Source organism: Rhineura floridana, chromosome 13, assembly GCF_030035675.1.
Source record: "Rhineura floridana isolate rRhiFlo1 chromosome 13, rRhiFlo1.hap2, whole genome shotgun sequence".
Lineage (NCBI taxonomy): Eukaryota > Metazoa > Chordata > Lepidosauria > Squamata > Rhineuridae > Rhineura > Rhineura floridana.
In genome coordinates, this window is record NC_084492.1 from 720,051 (window position 1) to 734,619 (window position 14,569).

At 45.1% G+C, this 14,569-nt stretch overlaps 1 protein-coding gene across 2 annotated transcripts in view; it reads right to left on the minus strand.

Annotated features, from left to right (window-relative positions):
* LOC133369167 (fatty acyl-CoA hydrolase precursor, medium chain-like) overlaps positions 1–14,569 on the minus strand; it is a 101,184-nt gene that overhangs the window by 53,011 nt on the left and 33,604 nt on the right. For both annotated transcript variants that reach the window (XM_061594138.1, XM_061594139.1), the window contains 4 exons: positions 11,901–12,034; positions 10,010–10,163; positions 5,726–5,830; positions 3,736–3,843 (listed from right to left, as the gene is read on the minus strand). In XM_061594138.1, the coding sequence (XP_061450122.1) occupies positions 3,736–3,843; positions 5,726–5,830; positions 10,010–10,163; positions 11,901–12,034 (501 nt within the window). The remainder of the gene's footprint in view (positions 1–3,735; positions 3,844–5,725; positions 5,831–10,009; positions 10,164–11,900; positions 12,035–14,569) is intronic.

A 14,569-nucleotide genomic window follows, 5' to 3' on the forward strand; every position in this document is an offset into this window, starting at 1 on the left:
CGTGAGTTCCAATTTGGAAAAACGGCAGGGTATAAATAAAGTTAATAATAATAATAATAATAATCTCTGTCAGGGTTGGGTAATGCTAAGTCCACAGGAGCCAGATGTAATGCGTACACAGCCTCAGAGTTTAGATACAGAGTGATAAGTTGCTACTTGGTTAAGCTTGTATGTCAGCTATGCTCAGGTTAATTTGTCTTTATCAGCAGAATAGACAGCGAAGCGCTTAAAACACTGGACTTATCCACCAAGGTATTTTGTGTGGCAAAAGATCTGTATAAAATGAAGATTTGCATTTTTCCTCTTATACTGTATATTTATTTATTATTTATTTATTTATTTATTTATAACCCACCCTTCCTCCCAGCAGGAGCCCAGGATGGCAAACAAAAGCACTAAAAACACTTTAAAACATAAAAACAGACATTAATATACATTAAAACAAAACTTTAAAAACATTTTTTTAAAAAGCTTTCAAGACTTTTTTTAAAAGGTTAAAAAACATACTTTTTTTTAAAAAAGGTTTAAAAACAGATTAAAAAGCAATTCCAGCACAGAAGCAGACTGGGATAAGGTCTCAACTTAAAAGGCTTGTTGAAAGAGGAAGATTTTCTATAGGCGCTGAAAAGGTAACAGAGATGGTGCCTGTCTAATATTTAAGGGGAGGGAATTCCAAAGTGTTGGTGCCACTACACTAAAGCCTGTTTCCTGTGTTGTGTGTTCTGATAAGATGGTATCTGCAGGAGGCCCTCACCTGCACAGTGCAGTGCTCGACTGGGTATATAAGGGATAAGACGGTCTTTCAGGTATCCTGGTCCCAAGCTGTATAAGGCTTTGTACACCAAAACCAGAACCTTGAACTTGGCCCGGTAGCAAATGGGCAGCCAGTGCAATTCTTTCAGCACTGGGTTAACATGTTGGCAATACCCTGCCCCAGTGAGCAATTGCACAGCTACATTTTGCACCAGCTGCAGCTTCTGGACCAACCTCAAGGGCAGCCCCACATAAAACGCATTACAGTAATCCAGCCTGGAGGTTACCAGTGCATGGACAACAGTGGTCAGGCTATCCTAGTCCAGAATACAAAAAGGGGAGGAAAAAAGTCTCCACTCTGGTTCCCTAGTGGTTGCAGATGCTTTCCTCCAATGCTTTTAGGTGGGTGTGTCAAGGTTACCAGTGCATGGACAATAGTGGTCAGGCTATCCCGGTCCAGAAACGGCCACAGCTGTCTTACAAGCCGAAGCTTGTAAAAGATATTCCTAGCCACTGAGGTCACCTGGGCATCTAGCGACAAAGATGGATCTAGGAGCACCCCCAGACTATGGACCTGCTCTTTCAGAGGGAGTACGACACCATCCAAAGCAGGCAACAGACCAATTATCTGAACTCGGGAACCACCAACCCACAGTGCCTCCGTCATTGCTAGGATTCAGAGTCAGTTTATTGGCCCTCATCCAGCCCACCACCAAGTCCAGGCACTGGTCCAGGGCTTGCATGGCCTCTCCCGATTCAGATGTTACAGAGAAATAGAGCTGGGTATCATCAGCATACTAAACAGCATGGGGAACAAGATGGTACCCTCTGGCACCCCACAACACAACTGCCAAGGGGCCAAAAGACCACCACCCAACTCTATTATCTGAAAACAACCCTAAAGATAGGATTGGAACCACTGTAAAACAGTGCCTCCGATACCCATCTCACCGAGTCTGCCTAGAAGGATACCATGGTCAATGGTATCAAAAGCCGCAAAGAGATCAAGTAGGAGTAACAGGGTCGCATTCCCCCTGTCCTTCTCCCAATAAAGGTCATCCATCTGGGCGACCAAGGCCGATTCAGTCCCATAACCAGGCCTGAACCCAGACTGGAACGGGTCAAGATAATCTGTTTCATCCAAGAGTACTTGCAATTGCTGCACCACAACCCTCTCGATCACCTTCCCTAAAAAGGGGGTATTTGTGACAGGTCAGTAATTGTCGCAGACCAATGGGTCCAGGGTGGGCTTTTCCAGGAGCGGTCGGATCACCTCCTCTTTCAGGGCAGCTGGAACCACTCCCTCCTGCCACAATGGATTGACCACACCCTGGATACACTCGGTCAAACCCCTCGGCAAGCTTTAATAAGCTAAGAAGGGCAAGGGTCTAGAGGACACGTTGCTGGCCGCCTCATCGCAAGCACCTTGTCTACGTCATCAGGCCGCATCAACTGAAACCGTTCCCAAGAAGTTGCAGCAGACGTTGCACTGGACACCTCATTGGGGACTACAGTAGATGGGGATGGGGCACCAAGACTGCTACAGTGGTGAGCAACTTTACCCTCAAAGTGCCTTGCAAACAATTCACAGTGGACCTCCAAAGGGTCTAAGACTCCATTTTGTGGAGTTGATGGCAACAGACCCCTGACAATATGGAAAAGCTCCACCGGACAGCTACCTGAGGATGCGATGGAGGCAGAGAAGTGGGCCTTCTTCGCCACGCTCACCGCCACACAGTAGGCATGTTTATGATGTTTTACTCGTGCCTCACAGCACGTCTTTCACCACTTGCGCTCTAGCCGTCATCCAGCCTGTTTCATTGCCCTTAGCTCTCTGGTGTACCAAGGTGCAAACCAGGCTCCACAATGCCGGAGAGGGCACTTGGGGGCACCCGTGTCAAGAGCCCGGCGCGCCTCGCTGTTCCATAGTGTGACAAGAGCTTCAACAGGGTCACCTGCTCTATCTACTGGGAACTCCCCCAGGGCATTCAGGAATCCAGTGGATTCCATTAGTCTCGGGGGGTGGAGCATCTTAATCTGTCCACCACCCCTACATTATTCTACTTTCCCTACTATTTGGCATCATTGATTCTGGTATGAAGCAATGCAAAGCCTCGTCCCTCATCACCTTTTCAGCCCATTCCCACCTCGTGTGTCTCACACTTCAGAAGGCTGGTGGGCCATGCGCTTTCAATGGAGAAGGAAATATTTCAACTTCCTAGCCCACTGTAAGTGCCCTTAATTATACTGTTGTTACTGATGATGATGATGATTCTAGGATTGGGGGGGAGGTTGAGGATGTCTTTGGGGTTTTTTTTGCCTCTAATTTTGTAGCTAATACATCGAGTCAAGACTATCAAGTGGGCCCATTAACATGTCAAAGACTTGGCCAAGAGAAGATGTGTTGCCATGGGCAGCCTCCCCCCACCTCACCTGACTGGAGCAGGAGGTAGTTTTTGGATTAGTCTGAGGTGAAGCTGGAAGCTGACAGGAGCTATGGCTTGGAAGATTCCCCTAGAAGCCTAATGGGGAATGCTGAGAACCTCTCAGTCTTATGCTCAGGTTGCATATATGTGTAAATATCCCATGAAGACCTGTAAGTCTCCACTGACCTTGTAGTTGCAGAAGATCCTGAAGGCTACAGATTATCTCATGATGTGCAAAAAACCTGGTATGGATAATATGAAGTATGTCTGCATGCAAAATGTTCCATAGGAACATAAAATAGTAGAGTTGGAAGGAATCCATCTTATGGGTGAACAGATGTGTACAATGTTTATGAGTGAGCAGGAGGGAAAGGACTTGGACATAAATAAATCAATAGCTTCATCACGTTTTAAATTTTTTTCACCCAGGAAAATTGCAACAGTTTTGTAGCCCCCACGCTAAACAAACACTGTGGAACAAACACAGAACTGATCAGAACACATTATCTTGAATTCACTGTTAGTTTTAGGACCCACATCCACAGCTCTAACTTACCAGAATCAAGTTGGCATTCAGCACTCTCAGTTCTTCTTCTGCTTTGCTCCTTAAGCAATGCACCACTGCAGAACTGCTGGCCTCACAGCCAGAGACATTTGCAACTTTCTTCAGGTGTTTAAGATGAAAAAACACACACAATAACATACAGATTAAAAGAGAGGCAGCCATTAGGAACAGTCACAACAGCCCAGCATATCCATGGGCTTGTGTGAAGAACTACAGAACCTGAGGCCATCACTGATCTCGGGGTTGCCATCCTGAGACAAGACCCCTGTCTTCATGGACAAGGAAGTTCAATGTCTTTCAGGCATATATGATGGGCCACAGAGCCAATATGGGTGTCACGTTGTTGAAAAAAATTGCAACATAACACCATCATTTTGAAATTCCCTCCCCCCACCAATCACAGTGTGCGTATTGTCACATCATTATTGTTGTTTATTCATTATTATTTTCAATGTATAACCCACCCTTCTTCTCCAAAGGGAGCACAGGGAAGATCACAATAATACAATTACATTATACTCTTTTTGTTTATTTTAACATTTCTATCCCCAAAGAGCCCTGGGAAACAATACAATAGCAAATTTTAAACAGCAGTTAAACCTAGCTGTGTAAAAACTTGATAAAGTTGTTTTCTAAAAGCTTACATTAAAAAAACACCATTTTGACCAGTTTCCCTCTCAGTGCAGTAGTTACATAGCCAGGGAGGCTGCCCCCAGAATGGCCTTTCTCTGTCCTTCCTCTGTATGCTGTTCCTAGTGAGAGGAGCCACAAGTAGGCCCAGATCACAAGTTGTGGGTCACAGTAATAATTAGTCATCAGTAGTGTGCAGAGTAAGATCCTCCGTGGCGCAGAGTGGTAAGCGGTGGTAACGCAGCCGAAGCTCTGCTCACGGACGGAGTTCGATTCCAACAAAAGGAGGAAGTCGAATCTCCAGTAAAAGGGGTCGAGGTCCACTCAGCCTTCCATCCATCCGTAGTTGGTAAAATGAGTACCCGGCATATGCTGGGGGATAAAGAAAGGCCATGGATGGAACTGGCAATCTCACCCCATATATATGGTCTGCCTAGTAAACGTCGCAAGACATCACCCTAAGAGTCGGGAACGACTCGCACTACAAGTGCGGGGATACCTTTACCTTTAGTGTGCAGAGTGATGAGGAGACTGCTTTCCTGGATGCAAAGAGGTGCAGCTATTCATGTGCTAAGGAATGGCACAATGATATGTTTAATTATATGTTCACATCTTTTTGAATGTGACTGCATTGTACTGTGCAAATCTTTTGTAAGCTACTTTGAGACCATCTTGGGGTTATTCAGTGGGATGTAAGCATTCTGAATAAAGAAAGATTCATTATGTTTGATGACCAGATTGTTATGCGTGGACGTGTGCACATCTGCCCCACACTGAAATAGTGATTCAAAGGGTTACAGCCCTTTAAGTGTCATGCCCTTTGGGGACAACCCACGGCAGAGTCTGTCTTTATAATAAGGCAGGCTCTGCCCCGCACCCATACCCCAGTGATACCCACTCAGCCAGCAATCAAACAATGCCACACACTGCAATCAGCCACTAGAACCTCTTAACTGCAGGTAGGCAGCAATCAGACCGGAAAGAACAATTTTCAGACTTATGCAGTCAAAACACATTCCTTCTGCTGGCTGGTTGGGAAAGCAGATAAGGCAGGGACCAGAATGGCACCAAACAGCCCCTCCCTGCTTAGTCCTCCTGTAGGTCTGCTTCCCAGAGGCATCTAACTGGCCACTGTGAATACAGGATGCTGCACTACATGAACCTTGGGCCTGATCTACCTACAGAAATCTGCCTATGCTCTGATGCTTGTGTTTATCCCTCTCTCTTTGTTTTTGAAATCAAATCCGCAAACTTGTTTTCCTAGACCAGGTCCACTATTTCCAGTGGGTCTTCTCTATCTGAGTATTGTTCTTCAGACTCTTGTCTCGATGTGCAACAGCATCAGACTTACTTGAGCAATGACTTCTGGGTGGCTAATGAAGAGTCCTGGAAGCTGAGCTACTCCACTCTCTGATATTGCTCTGTGAAATAAGCCTTTTGATAAGGGTGATAAGATCTGCAGCAAAGAAAATGGGGCAAGAAAATTGGACATTAAAGATCAATTATGTGTTTTAATACTTTTATATTCAATATATACTTTATTTATTTATTTATGCCACCACACTAAAGGCCTGCTTCCTATGTTGTGCAGAACAGACCTCCTGATGAGATGGGATCTGCAGGAGGCTCTCACATGCAGAGCATAGTATTTGACTGGATAAGACTATCTTTCAGGTATCCTGGTCCCAAGATGTATATTTATTTATTTATTATTTGATTTATATCCCACCCTTCCTCCCAGCAGAGCCCAGGGCGGCAAACAGAAACGCTAAAAACACTTTAAAACATCATAAAAAGACCTTAAAATGCATTAAAACAAAACGCTAGAAACATTTTTTTAAAGCTTTAAAAACATCTTTTTTTCAAAAAGGGTTAAAAACATATTATTAAAGAAAACATATTAAAAGCAATTCTAACACAGACGCAGACTGGGATAGGTCTCAACTTAAAAGGCTTGTTGAAAGAGGAGTCTTCAATAGGCACCAAAAAGATCAGAGATGGCGCCTGCCTAATATTTAAGGGGAGGGAATTCCACAGGGTAGGTGCCGCCACACTAAAGTTCTGTTTCCTATATTGTGCAGAACGAACCTCCTGATAAGATGCTATCTGCAGGAGGCCCTCACCTGCAGAGCACAGTGATCGGCTGGATATATAAGAGGTAAGATGGTCTTTCAGGTATCCTGGTCCCAAGCTGTATAGGGCTTTGTACACCAAAACTAGAACCTTCCCCCAGGCACCTGGTTGGCCACTGTGAGAACAGGATGCTGGACTAGATGGGCCACTGGCCTGATCCAGCAGGCTCTTCTTATGTTCTTATGTTCTTAACCTTGCACTTGGCCCAGTATAGGGTTTTATACACCAAAACCAGCCCTTTGACCTTATTTCAGCAGACGGGGATGACATGTTGGCAATACCCTGCCCCAGTGAGCAGTCGCACAGCTGCCTTTTGCAGCAGCTGCAGCTTCTGGACCAACCTCAAGGGCAGCCCCACATACAGTGCATTACAGTACTCCAGCCTGGAGGTTACCAGTGCGTGGACAACAGTGGTCAGGCTACCCAGTCCAGAATGTTCTTATTAAAATAGGATTAGACAAATTCATGGAGGCTAAAGCTATCAATGGCTACTAGCCATGATGGCTGTGTTCTGCCAACATAATCAGAGGCATTAAGCTTCTGAAAACTAGTTGTTGGAAGCTGCAAGAGGGGAGAGTGATGCTCTTGTGCTCGGGTCCTGCTTGTGGGCTTTGCATGGGCATCACAGTTTTCAAAATGTATTGTGAATTGGGTTCTAGATGTCAGTTAGTGGATCCAATGAGGTCCCATGCATAACATGCCAAACTCTGGCCTTAGGCATCAACCTTCCATGGAGGTTCATCTCCCTGGTTCTGTTTGCTTAGCAGCAACTCAGTGGAATAAGGCAGGAATCTACTACAGTCTATTACTCAAAACCAGAAACTCCAAATTATCACTGAAACGAATACACCAGTTTATTAAAGGTATAAAGTTCTCAAGAATTAGATTTTGTAATGAAAAATCATGATGCATTCATTTAATGATGGGACAGAATAAAACAATAACTGAAAGTTACATTGGCAATGCTTGCATAGGGGCAGAGCAGATATCAGCAAGAAAAGAAGAAAAAGTAATCCAATGGCAATTCCCCTCCCACAAGAAAAAGCTATTTTTCTAAAGCATAAATACATCCCTTGGTTCAGGAGGGTGGAATTATCCAATAATTGAATTTAAATAATTGTAGGTGGCACCCCACAATATGTAGACCATGAGTTATAATAAATCATCTGGCAGAGGAATATAATGAGTACAGCAGTGATTTCCCAAACAGTGCCCTTTCACATAGTGTCAGCTTAGCACACATATGTTGTTCTTGCTTTTAGGTTTTGTTTTGGCTATCTAGTAGCTTCATATCAACCTCTTATTAGAAGCCCTTCTCTGGCAGTAGGTGAAATGCTCACAAAATTACAAGAGGCCTTCAGCTAAAAATGATGCACACAGCACGAAATTGTCCTCCATCTTGATCCATCGTGGTTTCACTCTGGCTGCTCTGTTCTGTGCATCCTGTGCACTTCTAACCTGACTGCCATATGTAAATGTACAGGGTCCAGCAATGAGCTGATTAACACTTATCAGATTATCCCCGGACTGGGAAAATATGTTTACCGATAAAAAGCAGTGGGATAGGAGCAGTTTGAAAGAGACATCATGCACACAGTACTACTTAAAGGAATGCAAATGGCTTCAAATTGACATTAAACAGGTGTGGACAAACCCTGCAACATCTCAGTGTTAAGCTACCAGGCAACTTCATAGGTTCCTCTGGGCCTCAGTCGAGAGGCCTGGCCTGGGAGAGTGCTGAGGGTTGGATCAAGAGGCCTGCTGAGCCAGATTAGTCTTGCAGGCCAGAGTTTCCCTGCCTTAAGGTCTGGGTAGATATATTTGGGAGGAGGCAATCCTTCAAGTAGCCTGACCCCAAGATGTTTACAGCATTAAAGTTAGCATCAGCACTTTCAATTGGTCCCAGAAATGCCATAGAAGCCACTGTCCTTTCATGACTCGCAACAATGAGGCAAGGCCCCTTGAGCCACTTGCGTTTACTGGAGGCAGGGATCTCACAAGCTGGCAAGGGGGCAGGGGAGGGAAGGAATGGAACCAGAGATGTGGCATGTCAGGAGGCAAAGCCCTGCACGGGGAGGCCAGCCTTCAGCTCCCCATCACTGAGGAAGTGGCACCTAGCTGGGCAAATCAGATGCCACCTTTGGAGTTGTGGGACCAATGATGGCACCAGAGCAGTGAGACATAGAGGTGATCCCTTATTTGCAATCCCAAAGACAGCATCTGATTCACTGAGTCCACACTGCCACGCTCTCACTTTGGGGAAACTGGTTCAAATAAAATTGGGAGTCAGGGGCCTGGCAGGTAGAGTTGCCTGCTCTGCCAGCCAATGCCACTGAGGACCATATTGTGTTTCTTAGTACAGCGATGGTGAGGACTCGGGGAGAAAAGCATCGGTGGCAAGCCAGAAGGAGAAGAACAGCCCAGCCGCCCATGAAAAATGGGGAGGGGGATGAGGCACCTCACCTAGCTCATCCCCAAACCTGGCAGTGCCTTTGGGATCCTGCAACTTGCTCTGGCTGGTGTGGCTGGTGCACCCTTTCAGGTCCCACTTCAGGATGCTGTAGCAAGTTTGTCTCTTTTTTTCTCACCCTGGTCTGGGAAGGCGTTTGACTTCGAGCTACCTTTAATTTAGTTTATTTTTTATTATTATTTTATTTATTTACTGCTCGCCAGTTGTCCTGAAGTCCCAGGGCAGGTTACAGCAGTGTAAAATTCAGTATTAAGAACATAGGATGTGGCCTTATGCTGAGTCAGATCACTAGGGTCCATCTAGCTCAGTGTTGTCTACACTGACCGGCAGTGGCTCTCCAGGGTTCCAGACTGGGTTCTCTCCCATCCCTACCTGGAGATGCCCGGGACTGAACTTTGAATCTTTTGCATGCAAGGAGGATGTTCTATAACAAATTATAATCACAGGGATAGGGTAGGTCCTGAAAACGTGTCCCTCGAGTGTCAAAGGCCAAGATATAAAGAGGTGTGTCTTCAGCTTTCACCAAAAATAATATAGTGGTGTCAGACAAACCTCTGTGGGGAACAAGTTCAACAGTTTAGGGGCTGCCACCATCCCTGAGGTTTTGAGGGTGGAGGAATTGCCAAGAGGTCCCCCATGCGGACTGATTACCTTTCCTATCCTATCCTAAGGAATCTTCAGAATTATAATTCTGCAGATGGTTTAGAGAAGCGATGAGCAGACTTCAGCCGCGATCTATTTTGTTTTTTACTGAGGTCCTGAGATCCAGCACCTGGAGCCTTGTGCTAAATTCAGAATTCTGAGCCCTGAATTCTGAGTACTACAACTGAACAGACCTTAAAGTCCTTCCACACAAAAATCCTAGTCTCCCCAAACTTTCTTAATTTCACCGATATAATTTAGGAAGGAGGAGTCATTTTGTTGATGGTATTCTTAAACAACTGGAAGCCAGTTCTACTACAAATCACTCCGAGTACTCTACACCTTGGTTTTCCTTCTGCCCTCCCCCTTTGCAATCGCTGTATAATTTACCTGAGCACCAACACTAACTCCTCCTGCAGATTCTCCAAATATGGTGACAGAGCTGGGATCTCCTCCAAAAAGTGCAATGTTTTCCTGAACCCACTGGAGAGCTGCTACTTGATCCAGTAATCCCCAGTTTCCACGGGCATCATTGGTGCCAGTGCTGGAAAAAAAAAGGGAGTCAAGAGATGGAGAAGCTTCTAGGTAGTGTGAACATGCATTTCCCTCACTGGCTACAATCCATCTCTGCAAGGAGACAAGGTGAAGGTCTCTGGCCTCAGCCCGCCAGGCTTTTGCCTGACTGAAACCCTTTCGTGGGCCACAGGATGGGTCAGGCAGCTCTCCTGGGCCCTCCAGGATGACCCAAGGCGAGGGCTGTGTCTCCAGCATCCTTCTGCACTAGGCCAGCCTTCTTTTCATTTCTTGCCTCCCAGCCCCTTTTGTCTCACACATACTTTCATTATTTATTTCTCCTCTTGATCCCTTCTTCTGCCGCGTTATGGCAGCAGGGAGGGTACCTGTGTGAAGCAAGGGAGGACGGCAGGATCCCCCCTTCCAACTGCAGCTGCCACCATTCCAACTCACTCAGGGCCCCCCCACATGGGTCAGCAATGGGCCAGATCCAAAGGCTCCACAGGCCACTTCTGACCGCTGCCCTCCTTGGCCCCCAAGGCACCACAGCCCCACTTCAGCAAATGGAACACTGGCCACTTGCAGAGCTCCAGAGAAGAGGGAGCCCAGGTCCTTGCCCCAAGGGGCTCAACCATCTGACGCAGACGCAGGGGGGAGAGATTGGGGAAAGGTACACGTTGATAACTTAAATGACACACATTTTTGGGCTTAGTTGCAAGAAGGTGTAAGAGGGACAACGGGTGAGGGGAGGTTGTGAGGGACTGGCAAGTCCAGAAAGAACAGGAAAAGGAGGGGGGAGGAGAGACTCTGGACTTATTCACATTGGAGCATTACTCCAATGAAGCTGCTTTTATCTCCATTTTCTGTTTGTACTGTCCACAGTAAGGGCTCAATGCCACAGTAAGGGCTCAATCATGCAGTTTCCTAATGACCATGCCTTCTAATTTAATATTTCCATTCCCTCTGGTTGCTTGGCAACCGAGTATGCTCAGTTTGTTCTATCAACTGCAGTAGGTTACATTAAAAAAAAACAGAAGTGCAATTATTTGTATTTTCACAGGTACGATACAGATGAAATACAAATCTTTGAGTAGTGTTATGCTTTTGCACGCAGGTTAGGGGGGAAAGGAAATTAAGGCACTGTTTGCAGAAACATAAAAGGGCAGCAGAATGGAGGAGAGCAATTGGAAGTTGTTTTGTCAGCCCACAGGAAACAAAAAGAAAGAAGGGAGGAGGAGATAGTGGGCATCGAGAGGGGAACAATTGACACACCCACCTAAAAGCATCGGAGCAGCGTCTGCAAGAAGGAGCGCAGAGCAGTGGAGATATTTTTCCTCCCTTTTTCATGTTATCAGCAGATTGCTTTAGTACAGATTTACAGGGGGGAAACTGCATGATAGCATCTGTTTGCTAGTAATGTCGTGTGAACCATGCAAATTAAAAGGAGACGTGAGTAGCACCATAAACACAGTAAGCCACCATACAGATGAGCCCAATGATCAGGAACGAGATGAGGAGCGGGAGGACAGGTGGGAGATGGCCATAATACATGAAACAGAGTCAGGGGTTGAAGAAGCAGATGCAGTGGGGCCCATAGGGTGGGGCCTCTGGCACTTACTAGAATTCTCACTGGGGCAGGGGCACAGAACAACCATGTCATGTCAGCCAGAAGGAGAGGCAAACGCTTCTGTGATGGTCATCAGAGAGATTACATACATGTGCATCTTGAAAATAGAGCTGCTTTTTCAGGTGGTATAAACTGTCTCACCTAAAGAATCCGGGGAGACCCAGCCTGTACTGAATCACCACAACCACCACATTTTCATAAGCAGACAAGGCTGATCCGTCATATAGAGAAGCACCACCGAACACCAAGGCTCCTCCATGGATCCAGACCATTACCTGAAAACATAAGTTGACAAAAGGGACTCACTGTAACTGGAAGATTGGTGACTTCATTCCCAATTTTTACAACAACGACAGCTAGGAACGCCTCCAGAATCACAGATTATGCCGCCTGACGAGATCAGCCTCTCAAGACATTCTCTCGGTCCCACCGGTGAGAACAGCTAGGCTGGTGCGGACCAGAGAGAGGGCATTCTCTGTTGTGGCCCCCACCCTCTGGAACTCTCTCCCTCTTGATCTCAGACATGCTCCCTCCTTGTCAAGCTTTCGCTAGCCTTAAAGACCTGGCTATTCAGGCAGGCCTACAAGATTGGGACAGATTAACTGTATGCTATATGAATTGAAGGATGTTTTTTAACTTAAATTGGTTGTGTTGATATATATATGTATTGGGTTTTTTACTTCTGTTGTACGTCGCCTAGAGTGTCCCTGACCCGGATAGATAGGCGACGGAAAAATAAAATTTATTATTCTTATTATTAGGTGAAGAGTTGACAAATTTAATCTATAATTTTTATTTATTTCATCAAAGAGGCAATATTTACCTTAATTTTTTTAAAAAGCTCCATCTGTGGCTCAGTGTTCAATAGAGAGCCAGTGTGGTGTAGTGGTTAAGGTGTTGGACTATGACCTGGGAGAACAGGGTTTGAATCCCCACATAGCCATGAAGCTCACTGGGTGACCGTGGGCCAGTCACTGCCTCTCAGCCTCATGAAAACCCTATTCATAGGGTCGTCATAAGTCAGAATCGACTTGAAGGCAGTACAGTCTTCAATATGAATACTGTATACCCTAGAGTTACATTTACTTCATGAATTAGTTGCTAATCAACTAAAAACTGGGATTAACTCTGACTGCACATTTGCTACCAGACTTGGAACTAGGATATCTGAAAGATTGTCTTACCCCTTATATACCCAGACAATCAAAATCACAAGTGTGTGTGTTTGTGCGTGTGTGTATTTTCTGATCAAGCAGAGGTGCTGGTGATTACCTCCAGGGCCCCAAGGAACCTCAGTCCAGGACATCTGAAGGCCTTCCTCTTTATCTCCCATAAGCCTGCAGCACTTATCCTCTGTTAGGGTTGCCATATTGCCCGGTTAGCCGGGTTTTACCCAGAGTCTTTGCATGCCACCCAGTGCCCGGCTAGCACCTTAGGTGGCCCGGATTCTCACCTTTAATTTTTTTTAAAAATTAAGTTTCTAGGTGGTCCAGTTCTCGAGCTATACATAAAAATGTCAGCCGCCCCCCCGACTGTTAAATCTTTCTTTAAACAGTACTATAGCACTTCGTAGCTTTAACCCCACCCGTTCAGGATTGCAGCCAATCAGAGAAGCCAGGATTGTGTTTCAGTTTCATTGACCTGAGGCAGTGTCTAGAAAACAAAATGGTGGTTCCCCCCCCCCGGTTTATCTGAAAATCTCATAAATTGGGTAAGTATATACATTTCAGTTTCTTTTCCTCTTGTGTGCAGGAGTCAGATCTTGGGCAGTGTTTTGAAAACCTTCCCAATACTTGCCTTTTGTAAAAGCAATGCTAATCCCATATGCCCAGAGTAAATCCCATTGAATTCAATAGGACTTACTTTTGACTAGACATGGTTATGAATGTGCTGAAAATCAATGGGACTTTGGAGTGAATGTAAAAAAGAATTGTGTTTGTGTTCTAACTCTTTCTGTCCCCACCCCCTCCAGTCCTATTTTAAAGCAAGTACGCAGGGCTTACTTAGGTATTACAGTTTTTATTCTGTAGGAAAGTAATACTGATTTTTTTAAAACTAATACTGATTTTTCTGCAATGACCAACTGGTTTGACAATAAACTATTATATGGTCTGTATGTATTTATACATCTGCAGCGTGTGCGTGTATGGAGTCTTTCCAACAACCCTGTGAGGTAGGGTTGGAAACCAAGGCAGCTCACAACAAGAAATAAAGCCATTTAAAATCCAATAACCATAAAAACAAGTATAAACAGTTGCAAAACAGCATAAAGTGGCATGATTCGGAATTTTGGGTTGTGTGAATGAAGTTGCTTATCACTTGAGGTTGCAGTTCTGTCCCTGTTTGAGTAAGCCTCACTGAATACACTGGGACTTGCTTCTGAATAAATAAACCTAGGATTGCACTATTAATATCTTTACAGTTTGTGTAAATAATAAATATATTTGATAGTCATGCTTATATAAATATTTCTTCATTTATCATATTTTTGGTTTTTGGTTAGGAATCCTGACTGGTTGTGGGATGAGGACTTTGGTCCTTACCTGAAATAAATTTCTCCTGGATGATAGTCCATCAAGTGGGCTCGGGCTCCACCTAGCGACCGTAGGCAGGAAATTACAGCAGAATTGCTGGGAGTAGGTCGGCTATCACGTGACCTCTCCAGTCTTTTCATGATGAGACGAAACACATCAGGTTGCCAGCTAAAATTGAAGTGTAACTGGTGACGACCTACTCCCTTGAAATAGAAAAAACAGACACTACAAAAGAAGATGTCAGAGTCAAAAGTATTATTGAAGAGAACCTAAGAA